This window comes from Cydia pomonella, chromosome 3, assembly GCF_033807575.1.
Source record: "Cydia pomonella isolate Wapato2018A chromosome 3, ilCydPomo1, whole genome shotgun sequence".
Classification (NCBI taxonomy): Eukaryota; Metazoa; Arthropoda; class Insecta; order Lepidoptera; family Tortricidae; genus Cydia; species Cydia pomonella.
Window position 1 is genome coordinate 26841437 of NC_084705.1, and position 25732 is coordinate 26867168.

The following is a 25732-nucleotide window of genomic DNA, read 5'->3' on the forward strand; positions in this document are numbered from 1 at the left end:
TTGTTATTACGTGTTTAACTATTGTGTCCGTTTGCGATGTAGACTAAAAGGGATATAGGCAAAATATTACACTAGTTATTTTGTGTTCTAGACAGTCAGAGACCAACCCTAACATTTTCTCTTCACCAATAAAGGGTAAGTATATTTTCTTTTATGTAAAGCGGTGGTAACTAATAAGTACGTTAGGATGGGGGTCTCTATTTTTTTCCATAAAGTTTTAAGTCATACATAATGTATTGTTTGTCCGCATTTTCGTAAGCCATAATTTGGTTTTTCTCAGAAACGCGTAACTTTTCAGGATTGCCATAAAACAAACCTAACCTAACCTATCTATAGGATAACCTAAGGGAATTCCTGAAAAGTTAACGGTTTCAGAGTTATGACTAATGATAATATGACTATCATTACATTATGACTTTCAATAATTATGCCAAACAAAGGGATCCGATTAGGATGAACACATATTCAATTACATACACACAACAATGTAAAGTCAAGGTATTACATTTATCACTTGCCATCCCCCCTCACAAATCTCGTGGATACCAAAAAAGGATAAAAGCTGTGGAATGAGTTGCCTGTCTCGCTCAGACGGGCGCAATCGGTTGCATCGCTCAAGGGGAGGTTTAAGATGCTATAGTTATCTGACTGATTAATATATATATTTCCATTGTATAGTAACTTTATATTTTTCTACTTCTTTCCAATTTTAAGTGTATTTTCCCCATTCCCTTTTGTTGTAATACATGTTTATCCTATAAATTATGTATGTATTTATATCTTTTGTCTTTCTGGTACCTTGTTGTACATTTTGCTGCATTTGCCACCCTCTTTTCACTCTCTCCTCTCATTTACTCAAAGGTTAACTGGAAGAGATCCCTCAAAGGGATAAGTTCGCCTTTGTACTTCTTGTATGTTGCTTTTAATATGTATTTTTGTACACTAAAGAGTTTACTACTACTACTAAATATCGACACGTATAAAGTGCCAAAATATGTATATACTACTTTAATGTATAGGCAATAAGGTCGTGTATACTTTGTCCGTGTCGATATTTAATACCTTAACCGTACTAATTATGGAATTTTAAGTCTGATGATTTAGTGTACTTATGTAACAAACGTCTCCTATTCTCATTCTTATAATATCATCATCATCATTTTAGCCTCCATTCGCCCACTGCTGAGCATAGGTGTATTGTCTAACTTACCTATCGGGAATTTTATTTGGTGATACCTATTACTATTTCACTCTTTTATTTCGAAGTCTACACTCATCATGTTTAACAACTAGTAAAGAAAGGACGATTAGCACGAGGAATTTCGTACATCAACCCGCCAGTTCTCTATTTCTATCCCACCCATGATGCCGGCAGTCAATGACACTGTGGGAGCGGGATAGCAATACCATTGTGCGCGTGCAATAGAAATAGGAATAGGTGGGTTAATGTACAAAATTCCTCGTATAGTAAGCGTCCTTTCTTCATTTCTATAGTTCGTGTCATCCACGATGACGCGCAGATTCGTCAAATCTAAACTTTAATAACATAACAATACGAGCCAAGGCATGCGTCTTTGTGAATGATACGATATATTAAAGTGGGGTCTAGAGGTTTCTTAGTATTGGTGGACGCCAATACAACGACGCTAGTTAGAATCATGGGTAAAACTTAACTAAAGGTATATTTTTATTTTTCGATAACTATTAAAATAAATAAATAAATATTATATGACATTATTACACAAATTAACTAATTCCCACGGTAAGCTCAATAAGGCTTGTGTTGTGGGTACTTACACAACGCAACGATATCAATATATAATATAGACATATTTATAAATACTTAATTACATAGAAAACATCCATGACTCGGGAACAAATATCCATGCTCATCACACGAATAAATGCCCTTACCAGGATTTGAGCCCGGGACCATCGGCTTCATAGGCCAGAGAGGTCGTCAAACTACCATACCACTACTACTACCTATCTACCTATACTACTACTATCAACTATCTATTGACTTGATCAGTCAAGTTAGATTAATGATTGACAATAGGTAACTGTCCTAATGGATGCTATAATGACTATTTATCTAATATGAAACACAACTATTATACAATTAGCGTACCCACTAATAATAGCACTTGCTAATAGTACGACAATATTTCTCAATCGTAGCTATTAGTCATATTCTACATAGGTAGATAATTATGAATGTTAAATGTAATGTCTGTAATCAAGTAATCACGTGCATTGATGACATACCATACTAGATATTAACAAAGTCAGTTCGAATTTCTTGCGACATTTATCATGTTAGATGAAATAGTTGGAAGGAATAAGTTGTACAGAAAGAGTAACCAATGAAGCCGTCCTAAAAAGAGTGAAGGAAAAGAGAAGCTTAATGAGCATTATTAAAAATAGAAGAGGAAAAATAATCGGCCACCTGTTACGAAACGACCACTTCATCAGAAACATTATAGAAGGGAAAATAAATGGAAGGAGAGGGAGGGGAAGACCAAGAAAAAGTTATATGAGCCAAGTAAAGGAGCATGTAGGAGCCGTGTCGTACCAGGACACTAAAGGGGTGGCTTCGGATCGACCAAGGTGGAGACAACTTCATCAAGCTGCATCGACAAGAGCCCTTGATATTGATTGGTTGATATTGTTACACAATCGAATGAGCTTGAGTATCTACCTAAGTACCTACTAATTGAGTATAACCTTAAGATTTTTTTTTATTTTAAGGTGATAACTTTAACACCTCGCTAATTTGAACAAGTCGCCGCGCGTGCGAAAACAAACGTCAAAAATTTGAAATATTTTTCAACGAAACCGAGAAAGCACGTTTTTAATTTTCGACAAGCTGATTTAACGCATTCACTGCCAACGTTTTCGTAGCGCTACACGCGTAACCGATTCTAGCGTTTTCCCTCTTTGTAGAGGAAAGCGACTACGAACAGAGCGCCTGCCGAGCGGGTGCCCGGCATCGGCACTCAATGTGTTAAGATAAATTGATTGGTTAACAACATTCATTTGAAGGAGCTGTGATCATAGCTGCTGCGTATCAGGTGTAGTTTAAGAGCCCGAAATTAGATGTTGAAAGCAGCTTTATTACTTTTTTTACTACTCGTCTCACAAAAAAAAAACTCAAACATTATTCAGAAATATCGGAAAGTAATACACAAAATAATATTCCACAACACGAGGTTCGGGCTTAAGAGCGGAACAGCGCTGAAAGAATATAATTATTATTTAGAACGTTGGAATAACGAGTCGATTGGAAGTCCAACCGAATAATTAAATTTGAACTAGTCATGCGCAAAATGTATCATTGAAAAAAAAGATTGATATCTTCTACGCTGAGCAGCTTCTTATCTTCTACCTTCTTGTACACTTTATAAATGCAACCTAGTGTGTTAAGTTCAACTTTCTAGCATTTGTAGTTTCGGCTCTTCGTTGATGAGTCAGTCAGTCAGAACACGTGCATTTATATACCTACATATATAGATAACTTACTTGTAAGCGGCGATTTTCTTGTCAAAGCAGAACTTTTCCTCGCAGCATTTCCAGTACATCGTCTCCAGGCAGCTGTGAAAATATAATAATGACTATTAACAAATCCAATAAATAATTTCGCCTTAAAGTTAAAATTTGAACGTTTAAAGGTACAGAATACATTTTCGACCATAAGTATGTATGTTTTTTTTTTTACTTTATTTATAATTTTATACTCGGTGAAGATGATTCCTTATGATCGGAAAATTCATTGTGTTAATTTTGATTAACTGATTTATACAATGTCCTACAGTTAAGATTCTAATCCGCTGAAGGAAATAGTTCAACATTTGAATACCTAATAAGATTTAGCTTATGAAAGCGCCAATTATGTTTGTTGGACGGCCCGATTCGAAATTTAAGATATGCTCAATATAAGGTCTAGATACGATATGGATCGGATATGTCGGTGTCAATAGGGATATTGCAGAAACGTCATCAAATACATATCGTATCTAGACCTAGTATTTGACGTATCTTAAAGTTCGAATCGGTCCGGGATTGGAAACTTATTAGCTGTATATTACTATCAGTAAGCACTAACAACTGGGTATGAAATAAGATCACTGAGTATAATAGTAACCAACGAATATCTATTAAAATTTTGCGATGTTCACTATATCATCTTCCTAACACTGTTCGGCTTCTTCTTACGACTCACTAAGGGAGCCTGGCGTTGTTCGGCAACCTAATTTTTAGAATTGACGCAGAATGGCTATCTTAAACGACTGTCAAATCTATCAAACCATTGCTGATAATTGGTTATCTCTATCCGCCATTTTGATGTTGTTTGATAGAGAGATACAAAACTTGACAGAGATTTGTATGAATGAGGTTGCATCATAATAATGAAAGGGTAAGTGTTTACGAAAGCCATTTATAGTGTTTATATATTATTAGATAAATTTTGAAAAACAAGTATATTGTTAAGGCGTAATAGCCTATTTTGAAATTAATATTTGATACCCGCTACAAACTAGCTTGACGAGCATTGCGCTGATGAAATCCTAAAGTTCAGTTCAGTTTCTTTATTGGTAAAAAATATTTTACAGGTCACACAGATACATTTGAAATTATGCTAGTTATACATAATTCTAGTTCAATATTAACAGGTGAAAATTGACGGTTCCTTAAGTTTAATAACAATCGTGCAATAGTTATTACAATAATTTTCTTAAATTATCTCTTTCATAAAATCAACGACAGAATAACATGCTTGGTCTAAAAGTAATCATTTAAGTTTTTAGCGAATATTGAGTCGCTTTCAGTCAATTTAATGGCGTGAGTAATTTTGTTGTACCTATATATTTTGGGCTCAATAACACTGAGTGACTTTCGGACCTCTTCGCGAGTCGTTGAATAGAAGCGACTAGTACGGGCAATGTGCGGCTATTTTCATCGCGGGTACAGGTTTTTATATATATTTAAAGGTTTGTTCTAACGTATTTGCATGCTTCTAATATATAAATAGCGGGCAGTGTTAGTTCTTAAATAGTTCCTTGGCAAACTTTGGAACTTTAGACATAATACCAACTCCTAACTTGTCAATCCACTACTGAACCTTACTAATGTAAGTACATTTTTAGATTAGGTAAAGTAAATTTGTAACTTACAGGACACCAAGAATTATGGCCAGTATAATAACCAGGAACCACATTGTTTTTACACACGATTACTTTTATGTCTCAGAAAACTTCAGTCTGATGTGATTTGATGATATTAACTGATATTTTTCTTTTCAATTTTAATTTAGAAGTCACAGCATGATTTTGTATTAGTTCGTCAAATAAAAACTCGCATAATACGTCTATGTTACAGTTACATACATGTATGTCATAGTTAAAAACATTGATTTCCACATGCACTTTTAATTAATAGTAAATACTCTGATTTTGACTTATTATTAAATGTTACTTTAAAACATAGAGATATACTGTTCGCGCCTACCCACATCCGAGAGAAGCAAGATCGACACTGTTTTTCAAACTCCAGCACTGCAAAGTTATGTTTGCCGGTAGATAACTTAGAAACAACACAACCACATACTATGTTTTTTTAAATTGTATGACAGTAGCGCCCCTTTCAGCTGCAAATATAACTTTGCAATGTAACCGTTTGTTCCTTATACAAATATATGTGAAAAAACACCTAACAACAACTCGCGAAACATTAAGGTCCAATTTCATCAAAAATCCACAAATTAAAACCGACTTAATGCTCTCTGCAAAGAGTTTATAATGAAATGGGATAATTCTTGCGTGCAGGACACATAAGTTTGCAACTTTGCGTTGTTAGCGACTGTATGATCCTCTTATATAAATTTGTACTACAGCACTTTTGCCTAAGAAGTAAAATGTACTAAGTGCGTTTATGCGTCATACATTGATAGTACGTTTCGAGTTGAGTCATGAAACCGTGACTTATCTTGACAGGTGACAGTTACAGGTTTATCATGGCGTGACTGGACTGGGTAATTGTGAAGATTATTCACGGTTAGTGTCTTGGTGGTGAATAGAGTACAAATTGCTGTACTTTTGCTATAACTACTTAGTTATTTTACATTTTATCGATTCTATACCTCTCAAGGAATTGTCATAGGAACCGTCATTCGATGCGACAGGTATAGTGGTCATTTGTCTGTCAGACGGTTTTTTTGTTCACATATATACATATATATCTTTAATATTTGCTTATGTGACTGCTACATAATGCACGGCATTAAAGTACGAGTGTGAGTTTAAGAAACGAATGAAATGAGTTTCATAAAAGGATCACGAGAGTCGAAATCTAGCCAAACGTCCTACTTTGTCGCTTACTATAAGGACAAGATTTGCATGTATCATTATACGAATAACCTGTCAAAGCGTCTTTATGGCAAGTGACAAAGTGAGATTTATTGCTTGGAAACGTCACAATTATGTACAGTTACATAAACTGATTTATCTACATTCACATCATAAGCTTCAACAGAACAAACTAATTTTATGCTTACAAACTAATTAAAAGATAAACTAAACGTCAAATGGCGGTATCTGGAACCTTTTTCGCGCATTTTTTAATACCACGTCGGTGGCAAACAAGCATACGGCCCGCCAGATGGTAAGCAGTCACCGTAGCCTATCGTATCGTAGCCTGCAACACCAGAGATTACATGCGCGTTGCCGACCCTATTGGTATTGCATGTCACACATCCGTAGTTTTTTTTAAATTCCGACAAACAAGAGTCGGGGCCAACTCCCATATCATTCGATATCAAGTAACATGCGAGATTAGTCAACATTGCTTGCAACTGACACCTCATTACGAATAAAACCTCATCTCGACTGATATTAGAATAGAGGTCAAATCAAATTGCTTTGTTTCTCAGAGATGTTCTAAATTTGATGTAATTAAAATATCGGTTATCGATAATATAAAGTAAACTACGTAGCTACCGCAGATACAGGTTTCTTAATTTAGGCCGTTAGCTTATTGTGTCCGAATATATTATAAGTAGGTTATGATATGGATATAGATAACGTAAGGTGAAGGTGTTTTATAACATAATTTTAATACACATCAAACTTTAAAAACCCCACACCTATAAATTTTGAACCAGCCGTAACAGTGTCTCAAAAACCCAGCCAGACAAATTTCATATAAATAAGTAAGCCTGCGGCTATCGCAAATTCACACCCTCATTTGCAATATTTCATTTACCCTCCTCGTTGCACAATGTACTATTATTTCTCTCCTATCCTAATGTAACGTGTGTGTAACGGCCTTAATGGCCTAATGGTTGAAGTAAAATCATATCTTTCGAAAATTGACACGTCCCAAACCTGTTTCTTTTAAATTAAAATTTGGGACATAACGAAATTATGAAGTACATATTTTTTTCTTATTGTTTTTATCTTTTTCACAGATGCGAATAGTACGATGTTATGAACTGTAATAATTAGTCTAAAATTAATATTGTAGTCTAATTAAATAAATATTATAGGGACATTCTTACACAAATTGACTAAGTCCCACGGTAAGCCAAGAAGGCTTGTGTTGTGTATAATATACAAATACTTAAATACATAGAAAACATAACAAATAACTATAGGATCAAATAACTGTGCTCATCATTCGAACCCAGGACCATCGGCTTCACATATAACAAAAAAATAACTAGTTTTTATTTCAGTTACTCATAATTTTATGTTGGAGTAAGCTGTAAACTTATAGATGTTTGAAATAAATACAATATAAGACAATAAAATAATAAAACAAATAATAGAATGGGTAATTGTCATTACACAATATAATCAATTTAATTAACCTAATATATAACTACCATGTCACTCCTCTGGAGTTGCAGGCGTACATAGGCTACGGATACTGCTTACCATCAGGCGGGCCGTATACTTGTTTGCCACCGACGTAGTATTTTAAAAAAAACATTGGCTGAGCGTCCATAGAACTTGATTCCCATTCCCACCGACTTGCCTACTTTTCAGTGGGTTTTAAACACTGTTCCTAGAGCTCATGAAGAAAAAGAAAATCAAATTGGTTCCGGCTTGTCTGAGAATTTTTTTACATTTTTTTTTGCGTTTCATCTATGCAATTTGCACTATTTGTTTTCTTTTTCGACAAAGCATATAACTAAACTAAATAAATAATCGGACAAGTGCGAGTCGGACTCGCCCACCGAGGGTTTCGTACAAATGTTACTTACTTTTTTCTTTTACAAATTTTAATGTAAGACGATATTACTTGCCAAATTTCATAGTCCTAAGTCAACGGGAAGTTATCTTATGAATTTTGATTCCCTTGAGAGTATCGAAATATACGTTTTATGCGGCTAAAACGGCCGTGTCTTTTTTTTTCAGTTTTACAGGACTGTAGATCTAAATATGTTGTTTAAATTTCAACTCGATGCGACTCCACGTGTTCCCGAGTTAAAGGGTCTTGACAGACGGACGGACGGACAGCAAAATTATTTTTTAAGTCGTTAGGGTTCCGTACCACAAAAGGGAAAAACGGAACCCTAAAAATGACAAAGTAAGCAGCAGTAATAAGAGTAGGTAACACTAGTTGGGTTGCAAGTGCGTTGGCGGAATTTAAGATGGGAATACACTCTTTTCTTGAAGCTTTGAACGTCGTATCGGTCCGGAAATACCGCGAGCAACAGTGCATTACATAGTTTTGTTCAAAATTAAACATACAATAATCATTTTAAATACCTCACCCACTTAGTTACTTATGGCTGCTGACACAAGGTGTTTGTATCCACACCTTTATAAATACAAAACAAATAATATAAGGGCTTGTGCACAAATCACGCGAGGTTTTCTCGGCTACTTTTTGACCCTTCCTCCTCCTTGATGATACTTGGTGAGGATCTTGGCTACCCCTCCCTCCCCCACATAACCTCACGTGTATTTTTTTTAACTTTGTCATTGGACCTAATTTTAAGATAAGAAGTATAATATATAGTAAATCTTGTTTATTTTTCTATTTACGTTATGAATGTGATGATATTTTCGTAAAATATACTCGCTGAAGTGCGAAGTAAAGATTTATGTTTACCGAAAATGTATGTTTAGTTTCGTTCACTGTAGAAAAATACACGTGAGGTCTCCTTATACCCCCCCCCCCCTCTATCCCCTAACGTGATCATTTATTCCATTGAAATCATGTTAATTTGTACATTTTGGTCTTAAATATAGTCAAGTAGGTACTGCTAGCGTGTACAATTTAGGATTTAAATAATAATAATAATATTGAAGGGATATATACGTCCCACTGCTGGGCACAGGCCTCTTCTCATGTGCGAGAGGGCTCGGGCTATAGTCCCCACGCTAGCCCAATTGCGGATTGGGGAATTAAGATTTAAAATTATAATTTACATTAATTTCTAGAAATAATTAAATGTCAAAACAAGTATATAAGTATTAAAATATAAATAATTCATGCAGATTATTTTTCTCGAATTGTGAATATCGAACCTCGCGTGATTTGTGCACAAGCCCTAAGTACAATATAAATACTCACTACTGGCATGATTTACATATGGTTAGGAGCATTGTGACGCCTGTTTACATTTCGTGTATGTATGTTTGCTGTATCACTCGCAGCTCTTAAACGTCAGGACGGCATGTCTGCAACAATAGAAAATTTGATTAGAACAGTTTATTTACACGAAATACTTCCTGGTACTATAGGAATATTACCTGAGATTTATTTTGATATGTGCTAATTTAGTACATACCTAATTATCCTGCTATTGTATTAATTTTTAAGTAAAGTTACAGATCAGTCAGACAAATTGAGGCAATCAAATTGGCAAAAATACGTAGGTACCTTGAATTCTCCTCTAGTACCTAACTTCGCCGTTACTAGCATTCAATCATAATTTCATGATTCATGGGCGTGTTCAACAATTAGGATTTGGAATCAAATTTAGTATTAATTTTCATCATAAAAAAATATGATTAAACTATTTGAAACTATATTCAAGCAGCTCGTTTTATTGTGAATTGAATGGATATCTATTTTTTGGTAAATCTATTAACCCATTTTAATATTTTACTTGGGGAAAGCTGGTCACCGACGGTGAAGTTAGGGTTCTATATGATAGATACTTTTTGCCAATCCAGATATTCAATTTTCAGTTAATTGCAACATTAGAAACAAATAAATAATTTTATTATTAAGACAAAAAAAGTTTTTTATTACTTATGAATAACAAATGAATGCCTCATATTAAGTAAGGTTGCCGGAGCTCAACGAGAGTGCGGAGAGTTAGGGTTGGCAACGCGAACGTAACACCTCTGGAGTTGCAAGCGTCCATAGGCTACGGAGGCTGCTTACCATCTGGCGCCCATGCTTGTTTGCCACCGACGTAGCATAATAAAAATCTTATGCGCGCCGCACTACAAGAAAAGCTAACTAGGTTATGCTTTAATTCTCCTTATCAGAACTAAACACGAATCTAACAACCATATGCCGTCCATTGTATGTAAATACAGTGTTAACCCACTTGCAAAGGGCAAGGAGCTATCAACTCAATACCAAAACGTCATAACTGATGCAAAATCCTAGAGAAGTTACGACATATCGGAACAAAGATATAAAAGGGGCGATTAAGATCATTAAATACTTATAGCTGTCAGTATTAATTGCTGGTAACATTTAAAATGAAGGTAACCTTTTGACCGGCTATCGGTGAGATATGACTAAGGATTTTTGTGTCGTGAACGATGTCATGACATTACGGATAGTATTATAGGAGGTTTAAATGACATGTCGTCACATTACCGGTTTTATGATATAATATTACAAAACAAGGATTAAGAGGGGGCATGCAACACTGCGTCCGATTCGCACGTCGCTCCGAAGTTTGAGCCAGACAACGCTTTGCGCGCATTATAGCCACATCCCGCTCGCACGTCGTTCCGACGCAGTGTGCATGCCCCTAACGCAAAATTAGTTGTAGGTTTGTTAATTCTTTACACGTTTTAATCAAGGGAAAATGCCATGAAAAAGTCACACGGAAATTAAACTATATGTGACCGCGGCCGGCAAAACATTCCACTTTGCGACTTGCCATATTTCTGATTTCCTGGCTTTACGCTTCTCTTAATCGCCATCAGAGGGCCTACCGCGAACCACGTTCGACGTGTTGCCTCTCTGTCGCACTTGTACATTTGTACGTAAGTGTGACAGGGAGGCAACACGTCGAACGTGGTTCGCGGTAGGCCCTCAGATATCTACAACGCAGGCATTAGAATGAATGTTGTCTAGTGTGTAACTTATTTTGACTTATTCTAATTTGGTTTCTTTTCTTTTTGCCCGTTACCTTCCGTTATTTTTCTCACTTAATCGGAATATCATCGGAAGATCAGCGCTGGAAGTTGCCAGCAACATGCTGAGATGAGCCAGATGAGGCCATTACGTGGCACTATATTCTTTCTATGTTATTCTCATATGTCGATTGATTGTCTGTGTGCTTACGAATAAATAAATAAAATTCTATTCTAGAATGCATGTTTAGACATTTTTGAAATTCTTCGATATAACAATATATGTATATTTGTGGGACATATTGGCATTAAACTTAAACATGAATAATGCTTCATAAAAATAAATAAGCATAAGTACTTAAAGTCAAGAAAAATTCTAATTTATAAGTTTATAACTCAACGTAAGTGCATGCGTTAGTTGTAATTGTTATGTAAAGTACTGTAGGTACATTAAAGTTACATACATCTATATTTACATTTCCTACATGAAAAACAATACTATTGTGCATTGTTTGTGGGAAGTTACTTGAAATATGGTATTTACTTAAGTGTAGAGGCTGATTTACGACGCCCTATTAGAAAAACAATACTCATAAATATCGGTTTATAATCATGAATAATTTAAAATTGTTCCTGATTCATTAGTTGGATAATAGCTATTATTTAAGAGGAAAGGCCGTTTCTCCATACAAACGTAGTCCCCATTTTCCTCTATGGATATTAACATAATGGAAAATATGTTTACATAATTTGATGTATATTAATCATAGCTATGCCCCTACGTTTGACTTTTTTTTATATTTTTTTATTATTGTAAAATTAGGAGTGAAAACAGATTTAATACAAATTTTAAAATGCAGCTAACTATTATAATTATTAAAAATTCGAAAATAATTAAGCGTAGGGGCAAAGCTGTGGTTGATATGCAACAAATTGTTTCAAAATATTTTCAATAATGTTAATATCCAGAGTCTCCAGAGAGGAAAATGAGGACTACGTTTGTATGAAAAGGTGATTTTGCGCGGGTCCTCCACTTTCGTCTTAAGCTTTTCTCAAACAAACATGGCCTGATGTTTATGACAGAACTTTGACATAACAATCCATCTAAGTTCATCTATTTTTTAATGTGCAATTAATAAGTATTTCTTTTTTAATTTTGTTTGTTTTTATTGATATTATGCCATTGTTTTATTAGGATTATTAAAATTGTATGCCTGTACCTGATGTACTAGACTAGTAAATGTAATTTACAAACATTTTGTATGTTGGCTTTATGTCGACTGAATACTGATACTAAAACTGTTTTAAGACCTAATTGCAACGTATCCTGGCAAATAAATATGTATATTACTCATCCGTTTTAATTTAAGATCCCTTGAGGGTAAAAGTCTTCTCCAACTTTTTTCTATTTCTGTTTGCTTGCAGCAGTATTTTCCCAATTCCTCCCTGCAATAGGGTTTTTTCCTGTATATTATAGTACATTGTGCTCATTCTCGTGCACGTGCGGGAAAGTAGCAGCACCATATATTATGTACTGTAAAATAAATTATTTCACAACACGCATGAAATAAAGCACCAGATAATTAGTAGCAAAACAGATAACAGTTATTCTTTGACATAATTTGTATTTAATAAATCGGATAGAACTAAAAAAAGAAGGTGACTTGACGTGACCTCAACTTGAGCAGTTTTCATATAATTTCCATTTCGGCACATCGTTTTTACAGTTCTAAAAAAGAAATTGTTTTGACTAGTAGGAAAGTAACCTATTACTATGATATCGGCAATAACTACCCATGTTGTATCTTTTCATTTTAGTCAGCATCATGCTCGTTAAATTAATGGGATTCATTGAGCGTTAATAATGTATGTTGCTATGTTATTGAACTCATAACCATTAATTAGGGCAGTTGGCGTAATATGGGCGATCAATCTATGACGCTTATCACAATGGATCCGATTCGCGCGTCGCTCCGATGTTTGAGTGAGACAATGCAATGGCCGTGTTATAACGACTTCCCGCTCGCACATCCCAGCAACGTGTAAATGGCATCCAGTGTGCCGAGCGCCTATCGCTCCTACGCATACGGTCTTCATATAATAGCGGGCCAATTTTGGTGCGAGGACAACCAGGGCCTCGGCTCTCCTGTTTCCTTCCCAAGGGCCAAAAAAGAGGGTTCGTTGAACGGACCTAGACTGGCAGCCGTCTTTTGGAGATCCCTGCTATATTATAAGTCACATACCTACAGGGTGGCAGAAAATGGGAATAGAACGAGCGAATTATGATGACAGATTGGCCAAAAATTACGTTAATACATTTTTTTGAATATTTTTCTACTAATTTTAGTCTTTTAAAAAGTGTAATTAAAAATTTAAATTACAATAATTTAAGTAAAACAAAACGTATTATATTTAAAATATTCTCAATAAACATCACTTGACTTGAGTGATCTGTCGATACCCCCCGTCAGGGGGGTATGAGGGGCCGCTACCGCACTATGGCTGCGGCGGCTATCGCGGGTCGCTTCCCCACCGACTGGTGGGGTGGTCTGATGGCCGTCATTTTGGGGACGGTGTGGGTAGCTGGTGTGGGCCAGCTCTTCGCTACCGATCGTTATCCAACCCCACGGCCCCTAACCTGGTGATACCGTTTGAGCGGGGCCAATAACTAAGGAACAAATATTCGTGATGAAAAGACATTTGCCTTTACCGGGATTCGAACCCAGGAGCTCCAGTTTCGTAGGCAGGTTCACTACCGACTAGGCTACGGAGGCTGTAATATCCATCGGGTATATCTGACCAAGCAAGATTTGATAAAACAGCTCAAATCTCAAGGCCAGATGCACCATGTAGTCAGTCTATTTACGTTGGCATCGCACATTATATACACACAAGTAATTCAACTTCCTTAACACAACAATAGCTTGTTGGCTTGTCGCGTGCCATGTTTGGCGGTAATAGGCGACGTATGTAATGAAAACAACTGTGTACTCAGACCGCACATAACAGCCGTAACAGCCTTTGGAAAATGCATTTAATTATGTACCTTATCAGCGTGCAGTAAGTTTCAAATTCAAACTAGTTTTCCGATGGTTGTTATGGTTTTACGTGGTGGGGCTATTATTTCTACACAGTGCCCCTACACACATAGGTAGAGGAAACATTAGGTACCTGATATCGGCAAAATTTTATAACAGATAGGGAGTTCCCATATCAATAAACAAAGTATGAAAATCTTCTCTTCTTCGAAAGAATGTTTTTACATTTCACAATATTTTTTTCTAACTTGGTGATCATATAAAATATATGCCTTGTGGAAACTTATTCATCGATTCTGATAAAATACTTAGGTAGATAACAAACAAAGCTAGCGTTGATCACTAGTATTAGAGAAAATTATCGATAATTGAGTATCTCGATATACATAGGAACTCCCTACCTATCATTAAATTTTGCCCCCAAAAATCCGATATCTGAAAATTACTAATTTCATCTTTATCATCATCATCATCTTAATGTAAAAAAGAAAATTCCCCAATTCTTCCGTTCCAATCCAATACGTTTCAGTATGAACTTTTTTGCATTTGTATGTGGGTGGCGAAAAGTTTATATATGAAACATGACGACATTATTTATATCGGGGTACTAATACGCTTCTGGCTGAGCTAAATTCAAACTGGACAATTTCTTGGGGATACACGTAATCAGTTTTTTTACGGTCAGAGTACTTTAATGTGATAAACATAACACTTATAAGTAAGATGTATTTTTATGAGCAGTCAACAAAATTACGTTTCTTACAAAGACAAATAATATATAAAGACACCTCATATCATACTTGTATAATACATCATAATATAAGAATCATCATTTATAAGAATATTCTACGACGCGCCCTTCAAAAAATGACATACGATGATACAGATAACTTACTAATAGCCGTAAAATGATTTCTTACTGTACTTTGATATAGAATACTTAAATAAGTAATTTTGTTAAGGTTATCACCTTACCAGATTTTTATTGTGTACTATTTATAATTATAATTAAGTGAATAATTACAAATTAATTAATATGGTCCTATTCTGCCTGAAACACAGGAACTCCTAGTTCAGGCATTTGTAAGCTTTTCCTTATCCTTAATCCTTAGTCTTTAAGTGCTAACACTGTACTGTACTGTTTTTAATAAAATTATTTGTATTTGTATTTGTATCATCTAGCTATTATTCATGTATTTTAATTTTGCATATAAACGTTTTCTCAATGTGTTTTCCGTCTTCTTTAATGTTTATAAAGAGTTCATTATCTTTACTTTAGTAAATTAACTTTTAATTTCACGGTCAAGGTAACAGACAAAACATCTTTTCAAGCATATCTGCGCACAAAAAATTTAATAGACATGCATAATAGTACCTTTTTTGTTATACCTTAATTATCAGATAGATACCTACAGACAAGAAATAGATCTTATGCGTAACCTTCAAATAAGAAGTGCTGTCTGAGTTTTCTAAGTTGACGAAAATGAGGTAAGAAGTATTAATTTAAAAGGTGACAATAACAAAAAAAAATGAATTTTGAAAGAGATTTCGTGTCATTTTTGTAAGTAATACTTCGTAATTAAAAACAAAATACAGCAGACAAATCAGGGCTCGGAGACATTGTTTTATTAGTGGCAGAAGGTACTTAGATAATATTGCAAAATGGAACATTCTGCATTATGAGGACTGATAAGGTGATAAGATAATCGCATCCTCGTTAAACTTAGAGATTAGATGAACGGCATATAATATATCTTCTATAGATAGTACACAGATAGGTAGGTACTACAGTAGGTTATCTGCACTTGACTTGAAGGTCTTAGAAGGCCTATGGGGTTGAATGTGTTTCATTTCATCATGTCAATGACCAAGCACCGTATCGTTTTAAATGTAACGGGTAGGAGTAAATTATCTCAGTGGATGGATTTGGATGAATGTTAATCAAAATAAGGCAATTAGAACGAAGTATATCACGTACATGTTCTGTACATTTGTAATGTACATATGTACATTATTCTGAAATTCATACCGACGTTTTGAGCCACGGCACTAATGAGCACTGGCAAATAGCTCGAAACTGGGAGTTTTCAGAAAATAGTGTAGGTACTCGATTAGCGTGAGTTGTTAAGAAAAGTTAAGGTCTCAGTTTTGAGCCACGGCACTACGAGCACTGGCAAATAGCTCGAAACTGGGAGTTTTCAGAAAATAGTGCACCCAATTAGCGTGAGTTGTTAAGAAAAGTTAAGGTCTCAGTTTTAAGCCACGGCACTACGAGCACTGGCAAATAGCTTGAAACTGGGAGTTTTCAGAAAATAGTGTACTCGATTAGCGTGAGTTGTTAAGAAAAGTTAAGCACTCAGTAGTTTTGAGCCACGGCACTACGAGCACTGGCAAATAGCTCGAAACTGGGAGTTTTCAGAAAATAGTATACTCGATTAGCGTGAGTTGTTATGGCTCCTCTACACGATGGACCATCATAGTGGTCCACTAAGCTGGGCCAGCGTGTAGAGAGGGTAGTGGTGTCGGATGGCTTATGGCGCGCGGGATGGCGGTGGGATGGCCGCGGTGTCGGTTTTTCGTCCGTACATCAAAGGCAGTGGACCAGCGATGGCTGTCCGCATCTACACGTGGCCCATCCCTCAGTGCGTGCTCGAACGCGGTCGAGGGAGGACGTTCGTGTTGTGTATTATTTTGATTAAAAATGACGAGTATGTGGCCGCATCACGAAAGAATAAAGTTTTTAGAGTTATATCGGGGAGAAAGCGTAACATGGAACCCCAAACATAAAGACCAAAACTATAGAAATAAGGTAGCAGGATATTAAAAAAACAAGTTTTTATAACAAATAGTGCACGAATTAGTTAAGAGGATTAGGAAAATTACTTATACATTACGCAGACATACATACAGAACATACATACAGATACACACATACACATACAGGATATACAGTACATTCACAATTTAAATAAATAAATATACCAATAATAAAAGAAATTAATATTAGATACCTACATATCTAAATATACATACATAAATTATATATATATGCACAATATATACCAACACAGCGGCACATTAAGGAAGAGACAAGTAATGATTTTTAGTAAGGTTTCAAAGCTTTGAAGAGTTCATTGCACAAATTTAAATTGACTTAGGTGACAACCTGTGTGGCCTAGTGGGTAGTGACCCTGCCTATGAAGCCGATGGTCCCGGGTTCAAATCCTGGTAAGGACATTTATTCGTGTGATGAGCATGGATATTCGTTCCGGAGTCATGGATGTCTTCTATGTATTTAAGTATTTATATGTATTTAAGTATTTTTTTTAGTTCTATGTGTTTAGAGCTCAACGAGGGGGGGTGGGGTTAGGATCGGCAACGCGCATGTAACTCCTCTGGAGTTGCAGGTGTACATAGGCTACCGAGACTGCTTACCATCAGGCAGGCCGTATGCTTGTTTGCCCCCGACGTAGTATAAAAAAAATAAAAAATAAAAATGTATATAATATGTATATCGTTGTCTTATTGCGCTTTCCGTGGGACTTAGTCATTTGTGTAATACTGTCCCATAATAACTATAATAAGTAGTTTATTTATTTTTTGCGATGGATAGATAACATCCACCATAATCTTCTACGTCATTTCTTTTTAATTACTTTATTATTGTGCAGATTAAGAAAAGGTTGGTACGTGGCGTATAAATAAATTGCTGCAGCGGCTAATGCTCCCACGTCCATCTTGGAAGATGAATAGATCGCAACTGAATGTCGCCATCGTGTAGTGGCGTGTCAGCCATCGCATGGCCATCTCGCTGGGCCAGCGCTGGGCCATCGTGAAGAGGAGCCATTAAGAATAGTTAAGCACTCAGTTTTGTGACGATAATTAAGCATTAAATTTCAATAAAAACTTGGTTTTGGTGTTCATTTCACAAATTATTAACGATAGTACATTTACATTGTAAGAAAAGGCAAAAAGTTTTACATTAAGATTTCATGCTTAATTGTGGACAAAACTGACTGCGATTAATTTATATACATATAAAAATGTTAAAAGTTGACTAAAAATTAAATCAGGACCCTTATCATACACAGCAAAGAGGTTAAATGGATAAATGTGACTACGCAGTAAAAGGTTAACTGTGATTTAACCTAGTAGTGACATGTACTAACAACAATACTGGCGTCAGGCAGATGCGTCGGTTGCCTATAAAACTAATACTACACATGTGGTATTTAGCATACGTAATATCACATCTCTTCAGTGAATAATTCTCACGTAACTTTAAATATATGGGGAAATAGAGAAATACAGATAGAAATTCGTGTTTTCATTTCCATTACATTGTTATGGCCACGAATTCTATGAGAACCATTTACTCAAAATACGCTTATTTACAATGTTTTGTATTATACTTTTAAACGAGTAATTTTTATATATGTGACAATCCAATTCAAAAGGGACCTTATGGCAGTCGGCGCTTACGCCATTATTAGCGGCGCGCCAATACTAGTGCGGTACTACGCGACGTACATATTTATGTATTTCGTGGATCTCGGAAACGGCTGTAACGATGTCAATTCAATTTGCTATATGGGGGTTTTCAGGAAAAATCGATCTAGCTAGGTGTTATCTCTGGGAAAACGCGATTTTTTTAATTTTTTATATGTTTACCGAGCAAAGCTCGGTCTCCCAGATATTATACTTGAACGTGAATTACCTAGTTATTTTAAAGCAGAAATATTAGAAAATCTTATACTTTCTTTTAACACGACCGACAGATCCTGCGGTACTTATTATACGGTATTTGAAACGTAATGTTCTATGAAAAGAAATATCATCTTTAAGACTACGGCATTGAACCGAAATTTTAACGTAAGAAAATAGATGAACAATTTTCCTCGGATAACGATTAAACATTAAGTTAAGTAATTATACTTCTATGCGAGACTAAAATAACTAAGTCATCAAAAAGTTTTATGTCGTATCAGTTATTAATTTAAGCCTTATTACTATATACATAAGGTAAAAATTCTTTGTTCACAGTGGAACAAAGTGTCTATGACCATAGGCAATACCTACGTGTGGCTCGTCACGTAAACCACAAAGTGGTAATGATCGTGAAAATGACTTACGGACTGGCATTGAAGGAAAATTGTTTATGTCATTATAATAATCTATGACTAATTTGTATTTTTATGGTGTTATTATTTTGGATTTCATATCTATCAGTCTGAGAGTCATTCAAATTTTTACCAAGTTTAGCTAAATTGTAGGTAATTTATTTAATCTTACATAAATCGCATCGCAATCGTTTGACATACTATTTTAGTAATAATTTAACATTTATGGTTATCTTTCAAATTAGCACCTTATTTTCTAATTACACACTGCCCACAAAAATAAGTGTATTGTTCTAAAATATTTATATTATGGTCTACTACTGAGAAAGTTAAGAAGCCCATACAAGGAAATGGCTCGTTTAAAATCAAAGTTTTGCCGAGTACATTAATAGGGCTGTTTCCAATTTTTTTAAACGCTTGTATTACGTTCTATATAGGAAGGGAGGCGAATAGGGGAATTTTCGGTAATACTCGAGCGTGGCAGTTTAAGATATGAGAGATACCTTAGACCTAATAGAACAACCTTGTAAAGTATTTAGCTCTATATGTAGTGACGCGCGCCTAGGATAGACGATCAGATTAGTAAAAAAAAATCGAGAGTCTGAAATACTCGAGCGCGTGAGATTAAGATATTGGGGGTTGATTTTAGTGTTTTAAGACTAAATTTAACTAATCTGACGATAAGTCCTTGACGCCGCCGAGTTATAGGGTCGCGAACTTGTAAAAAAAAAACGTTAATCCCGCATTCTCGAGCGCGATTTTTTATCTTTTTATTTTAAAGAATATAATCTAAAACTTACTAAAAACTACAAAATCTGCCGGTTTCCGCATGACCGGAAGTGTGGAGGAGCCATTTCGTCTTCCGAAAAACGCGTTGCGGCATATAAGTCGCGAACGATACATTATACAAAAAAAAGTTTAAATAAACAAAAAAGGTAATTTTATTTTACACAAAAAAGGTCTCTTTACATTTTTGTCCAAAGTTAAAACTTTTTGACTTGAAGCATCATAAAAACTCCAACTCCCGGTTTCTTGAGTATATCTCGAAAACTGAGGGTGTTAAAAAAAATTGATATGAAATAACGATGATTAAATTATGTGACTTTTATTATACCTCAAATTTTTTTTTTCTAAAGCTTCTCGACAATTTTCGTGGACTCGGAAAAAGTTACGCGTATCTGTATACAAAAGTATTATTAACATGTACAGTTTCATGTATGTATATTATTCAATAGCCTGTTGATCCTCAAATTGTTTTTTGGACGTACCGTAAGCAAAACGAAGTGAAGAATTAAAGCAAAAAAAGAGGAATTTGCCATAAACATGTAAGGACTGAACGAGAATGACACTGAGGACAGCAATGACGAGACGCTTGATTCAGGTAAATTTTTGTACTTCAATAATATTCTCTCGACAAAATTACTGAATAAAAATAATAGTTACGGATGTTGCAGGCACTCAGCAGGAAAGAATTGTGGATGAGGAGCCACAATATGAAAGTTCCAGTGAAGAAGAAGAAGATGAATTGTATTGAGTAAAAATGTAAAGGTCATACATAACAATACAATTATAATACAATTTTTATATCATTTCATTTTTTTATACAATAAATAATATAATTCGTACTACATTTCATCTACATTTACGTTGGTTGCATCTATCGCTTTATTGTCATTCTTAAAATCCCCGTTTTATCAAGGAGAAAGAAAGGAAAAATAGAAACCAAAAAACCTTTTTCGGTTAGATTAAGAGAACCCACCAACATTTTTGTCAGATTAAGAAAATATGCTTTCAGGATACCGAGATAAACCTCCCCTATGAAAATCTAACGCGCTCGAGTATTTCAAAAAAACTTTTATTTTTGCATTTTCAAAAATTCATCGTAACTTATCGTAACGCCGAAATCGTCAGTTTTTTTAAACGGAGCTTCCTTGGGGCTTACTTAACACCCCTTCCGAAAATCTAACGCGCTCGAGTAAATTTTTTTTTTTTTGCATTTTTGACTACTTTATATTCCTACCTCCACCACGCAAACCGGCAGATTAGTATACCGTTGTTATCAGAGGCACTTGGGGCATACGTAGTATGAATATCTGACGCGCTCGAGAATGCCCAAGTAACTGTTTTTTTTAACATTTTTGAAAAACCGTACACGCCAAACCCACCGCTAAAATGGTTTTTACCATACGAGCTTTTCTTTTCGAAATTATTTTATCTTTCGATTTTGATAGGTCTCGACGGCGCCGTTGAATTACGCCATTTAGCTACCTTGCCTCCCTAACTAATATTAACTAAAAGTTGCCCTAAAATTCAACTTTTATACTAAAAACGGCTTTAAATATGTTAAATTAACAAAATATATTTTGACAGATGCTTTCGCGCCCAAAACGCTCTTTTAAAATTGTGTAACGTCACAGTTTACGGTTTGACACATAACTACATACACACGTAGAAGATACGAACTGTCAACTGACATTTGTCATTTGTTCTTTATCCCCTAACTGTCAACTGACATTTGTCATTTGTTCTTTATCCCCTAACTGTCAACAGTGTATGCAACAGTGTCAATCCGAGAGTTGTGACGTCATCAGAATCTTCAATGACGTTTCGAGTTTGGTCACGTGACGTGTGAGAAAAGATATGTTAAATTCAATATTTACAAAAATATGGTCATTACAGGTCCCCTAAAAGTAGTTTAACATGTTCTTATAATCCAAAAGAATTTATTGGGATACAATTCTGCCCAAGATTTGTAGATGGAAACAACCCTATTTATAGGTCTTACGTGTCGTCATACGTCAAAACTGTCCACTGACACTGACATATCTAATCCATATCGTATCTTTAGCAAACGTTTGACGTATCTTAAAGTTCGAATCCGGCCACTTCAGTCAGCAAACGATTAACTTAAATATAGCATTTATGTATGAAGGGATGTTAAACCAATACTTTTGCTAACTGTACATAATGGGTCTCTACTGTTTCTAGTCTATAAATCTGTGTCCACGAGACTAATCGGGATTTACTTTCTTTAAGGAAATAACATCAGCAGGAAATACCCATAGGTTAAAAGCGCTGACCGTAAGCTGGGCGATGGATTAGATATAGGAAATACTATTTATTAGCTAATTATTATGTAATTCAGCTTACCTTAATTTACTTTAATGAAGAGGAAATAACATATTTTATGATTTTGACGTCATGGTCTGTAAGTACAGTCAGCATGAAATCAATAGTGACGGCCAAAGTGCCATATATTGTTACGCACCTTTGTTACAATTGAAAGAAGTATTATAGTTAGTTTACGGCACATTTATTTGGCAATTTTTAGCGCTGTTTGAAGTAGAACGTCCAGACAAAGTTCAAAAAAGCAAAACGTTCAGACGCAGATCTTCTTCCTCGCGTTGTCCCGGCATTTTGGCACGGCTCATAGGGGCCTGGGGTCCCCTTGATAACTAATCCCAAGATTTGGCGTAGGCACTAGTTTTTACGAAAGCGACTGCCATCTGACCTTCCAACCCAGAGGGTAAACTAGGCCTTATTGGGGTTAGTCCGGTTTCCTCACGATGTTTTCCTTCACCGAAAAGCGACTGGTAAATATCAAATGATATTTCATACATAAGTTCCTAAAAAATCATTGGTACGAACCAGGGTTTGAACCCGCGACCTCCGGATTGCAAGTCGCACGCTCTTACGCTAGGCTACCAGGCGCTTCACACACAGATACTGGTAATATTGAACTCAATAAAAAAATATTCATCTAAAGCCAAAATCCAGAGAGAAAAATGTCCAGAACGTTTGTATGGTAAAATGACCACTAATGTATTCTCTTAAGTTCCTATCTCCCCTGGTTCGAAAGCCTCACTCCAGTCCAGAAAATGACACCTAATAAGATTGAGGCAGCTGGTGTTTATTTTTAGCGCTACATGAAGTAGAACGTACAGACACAGTTCAAAAAAAGCAAAACGTACAGACACAGATACCGGTAATATTGAACTCATATAAAAAAAACATCTAGGGCCAAAATCTAGAGAGAAAAATGTCGAGAACGTTTATATGTATGAGAAATGACCACTAATGTATCCTCTTAAGTTCCTATCCTCCCATGGTTGCAAAGCCTCACTTCAGTCCAGCAAATGACACCTAATAAGATTGACGCTGTCGGTGTTTAAAAACAGTTTTGTTTTCTAAGCCCGATATAGTAATGATTGTCACGTAAAACAAGAACTCGTTTTGAATCAGTCACGGGTTTTTATTGAGCCGTCAATTAATTACGTAACACAATATTTTGCTACGTCATCGCATCACGACTGTGCGTAAACTCATATTGGATGTTGCCTAAAAACGAGACTGGTATTTGAAATTTAAACATGTATTTTACTGATATTGTTATAGGTTATGACTCGTAGGTCTGTATCACACCAATATATGTATAAGTTCGAGCGAGATGATGAATTATGTTAAAATGAGATCAAAAGACATCAATGTGTAAGTCCAAGCGGCCTGCAAACCTTTTCCGGGTCGCATTTAGAGTCGAAAATTATGGGCGTGTTTTTTAACCGCTGGTAGACGGCAACCTTGATAAGGTCGATATGACGCAAATTAGCAATACAATAACCATGTGATAGCGATAATTATAGGATATTTGTAAGCCAAAATCTACGTCTTCATATAGGCATTTATACGCAAATGTATTTTACTGCTTTAAAATATTGGTCATTTGGATTTATAATCTTTGATTAAAACATTCTAGCAATATTTATTTTAACTTTACTTTACCGCACTAGTGCGATAATTAGCACATTACGTAACTACTTATATCGAATCTAAAGGGCCATAATGTACTGTTAAAACGTTGCGTTGTACGATACATGTGCGAATTAGTAATTCGCAACTCGTGCCGATTTAAAACACTTCCTTCGGTCGTGTTATAATTTATCGCCACTCTTTTCGAATTTCTTATTTTTCGTACTTGTATCGTAACGCCCAAAATACAAGAAAAGTTAGCAGTCAAATTTGAATCAATGGTTGTAAAATACAATAGAATTTGTTATGTTTTAAAATTGAACGAATCAAAACAAAAGCAACTCTGTTCCCTTTAGTAATTAAATAAATGTCATTGGAGGTAATTAGTAGTACTATTAGGACGGTGGAACGCGAACCTAACCAAAAAAATTTTTTTGGAAAATGACTTAAACTCGTATAATATTTCGGGTTTCTCGTGATATACCGTGTATATGTTTTATCCCTACTTGTAATATATATTATATATGTGAAAGAATCTCTGTTTGCCTAACTGTCTGTCTGTTACATCTTCACGGTTAACGGTTTAAGCGATATAGATGAAACTTGGTATGAAGAAAGTTTGAGGCCCGGACATAAGATAGTTTATTGTTTCCTGTATTTATTATATACATGTACAGTACAGTGATGCATCAAGATACCAACGTCTTCATCATCATCATGATTTCACGTAGAAGTCACGGGCAAGAGGGTCACAATTTTTTCGTTCTTTTGTTTTTTGTCCCCAACAAATGTGACGGAGTGTAGCTTTTTGAATGGGTGATTTTTAGTTTATAATTTTTCTGAAGTAAAATATTATCTACAGCTATAAAGACATGTAACAGCTATCGAATTTTTTATGTATTTGATAGTAAATACAAATACAAGCGTGACAGAGTGGTCAGAAACAAGACAACGAATAAAATGTTGACCCAAAAGCTTATACAAATATGTAGTAGGCATGGAACGCCACATATAGATGTGCAAATAATAAAGGATGTTCAGCAATAAAATAACTTAGCATAAGGAAATTACCAATGAGTAATGATGTAATATGTGTATATTCTTAGGTATGGTTTCAGCGTATACCTACACGTATGGTTGCAGGCGCTTGCTCATTCCAGAGCTAACCGCGAAAATCGAAGTTCGACAATTGCGGGAATTTTTCTCTGTCACTCTAATTACGTCTTAGTAAGAGTAATAGAGAAAAATCCCGGCAAATTGCGAATTTCGGTTTTCGCGGTAGGCTCCCAGAGCAATGGTCCCCAAACTACGGCCCCCGGGCCACACATCGGCCCACGAAATGTACCAAATTCCATAAAAGGGCCATTTTATTTAATAATAATAAAACGATTTAAACGGATTATATTGGTAATAATGAATTCAAAATACATCCCGACTTCTGACGTTTCGGGCCCTTTAGGTATAGCGTTCGTGGTCAACGCCGTCAACGGGTGAC

At 35.5% G+C, this 25732-nt stretch overlaps 1 protein-coding gene across 3 annotated transcripts in view; it reads right to left on the bottom strand.

Moving 5' to 3' along the window:
• The window catches only part of LOC133516435 (uncharacterized), a 75898-nt gene that overhangs the window by 3142 nt on the left and 47024 nt on the right, over positions 1-25732 (bottom strand). For 2 of the 3 annotated variants that reach the window (XM_061849370.1, XM_061849371.1), the window contains exons 2-3: positions 9583-9689; positions 3523-3594 (exon numbers count right to left, since the gene is read on the bottom strand). In XM_061849370.1, the coding sequence (XP_061705354.1) occupies positions 3523-3594; positions 9583-9614 (104 nt within the window). In that variant the 5' untranslated portion in view covers positions 9615-9689. Of the gene's footprint in view, positions 1-3522; positions 3595-5174; positions 5321-9582; positions 9690-25732 lie in introns of those variants that run through there. The other variant, XM_061849369.1, reaches the window with a different exon arrangement.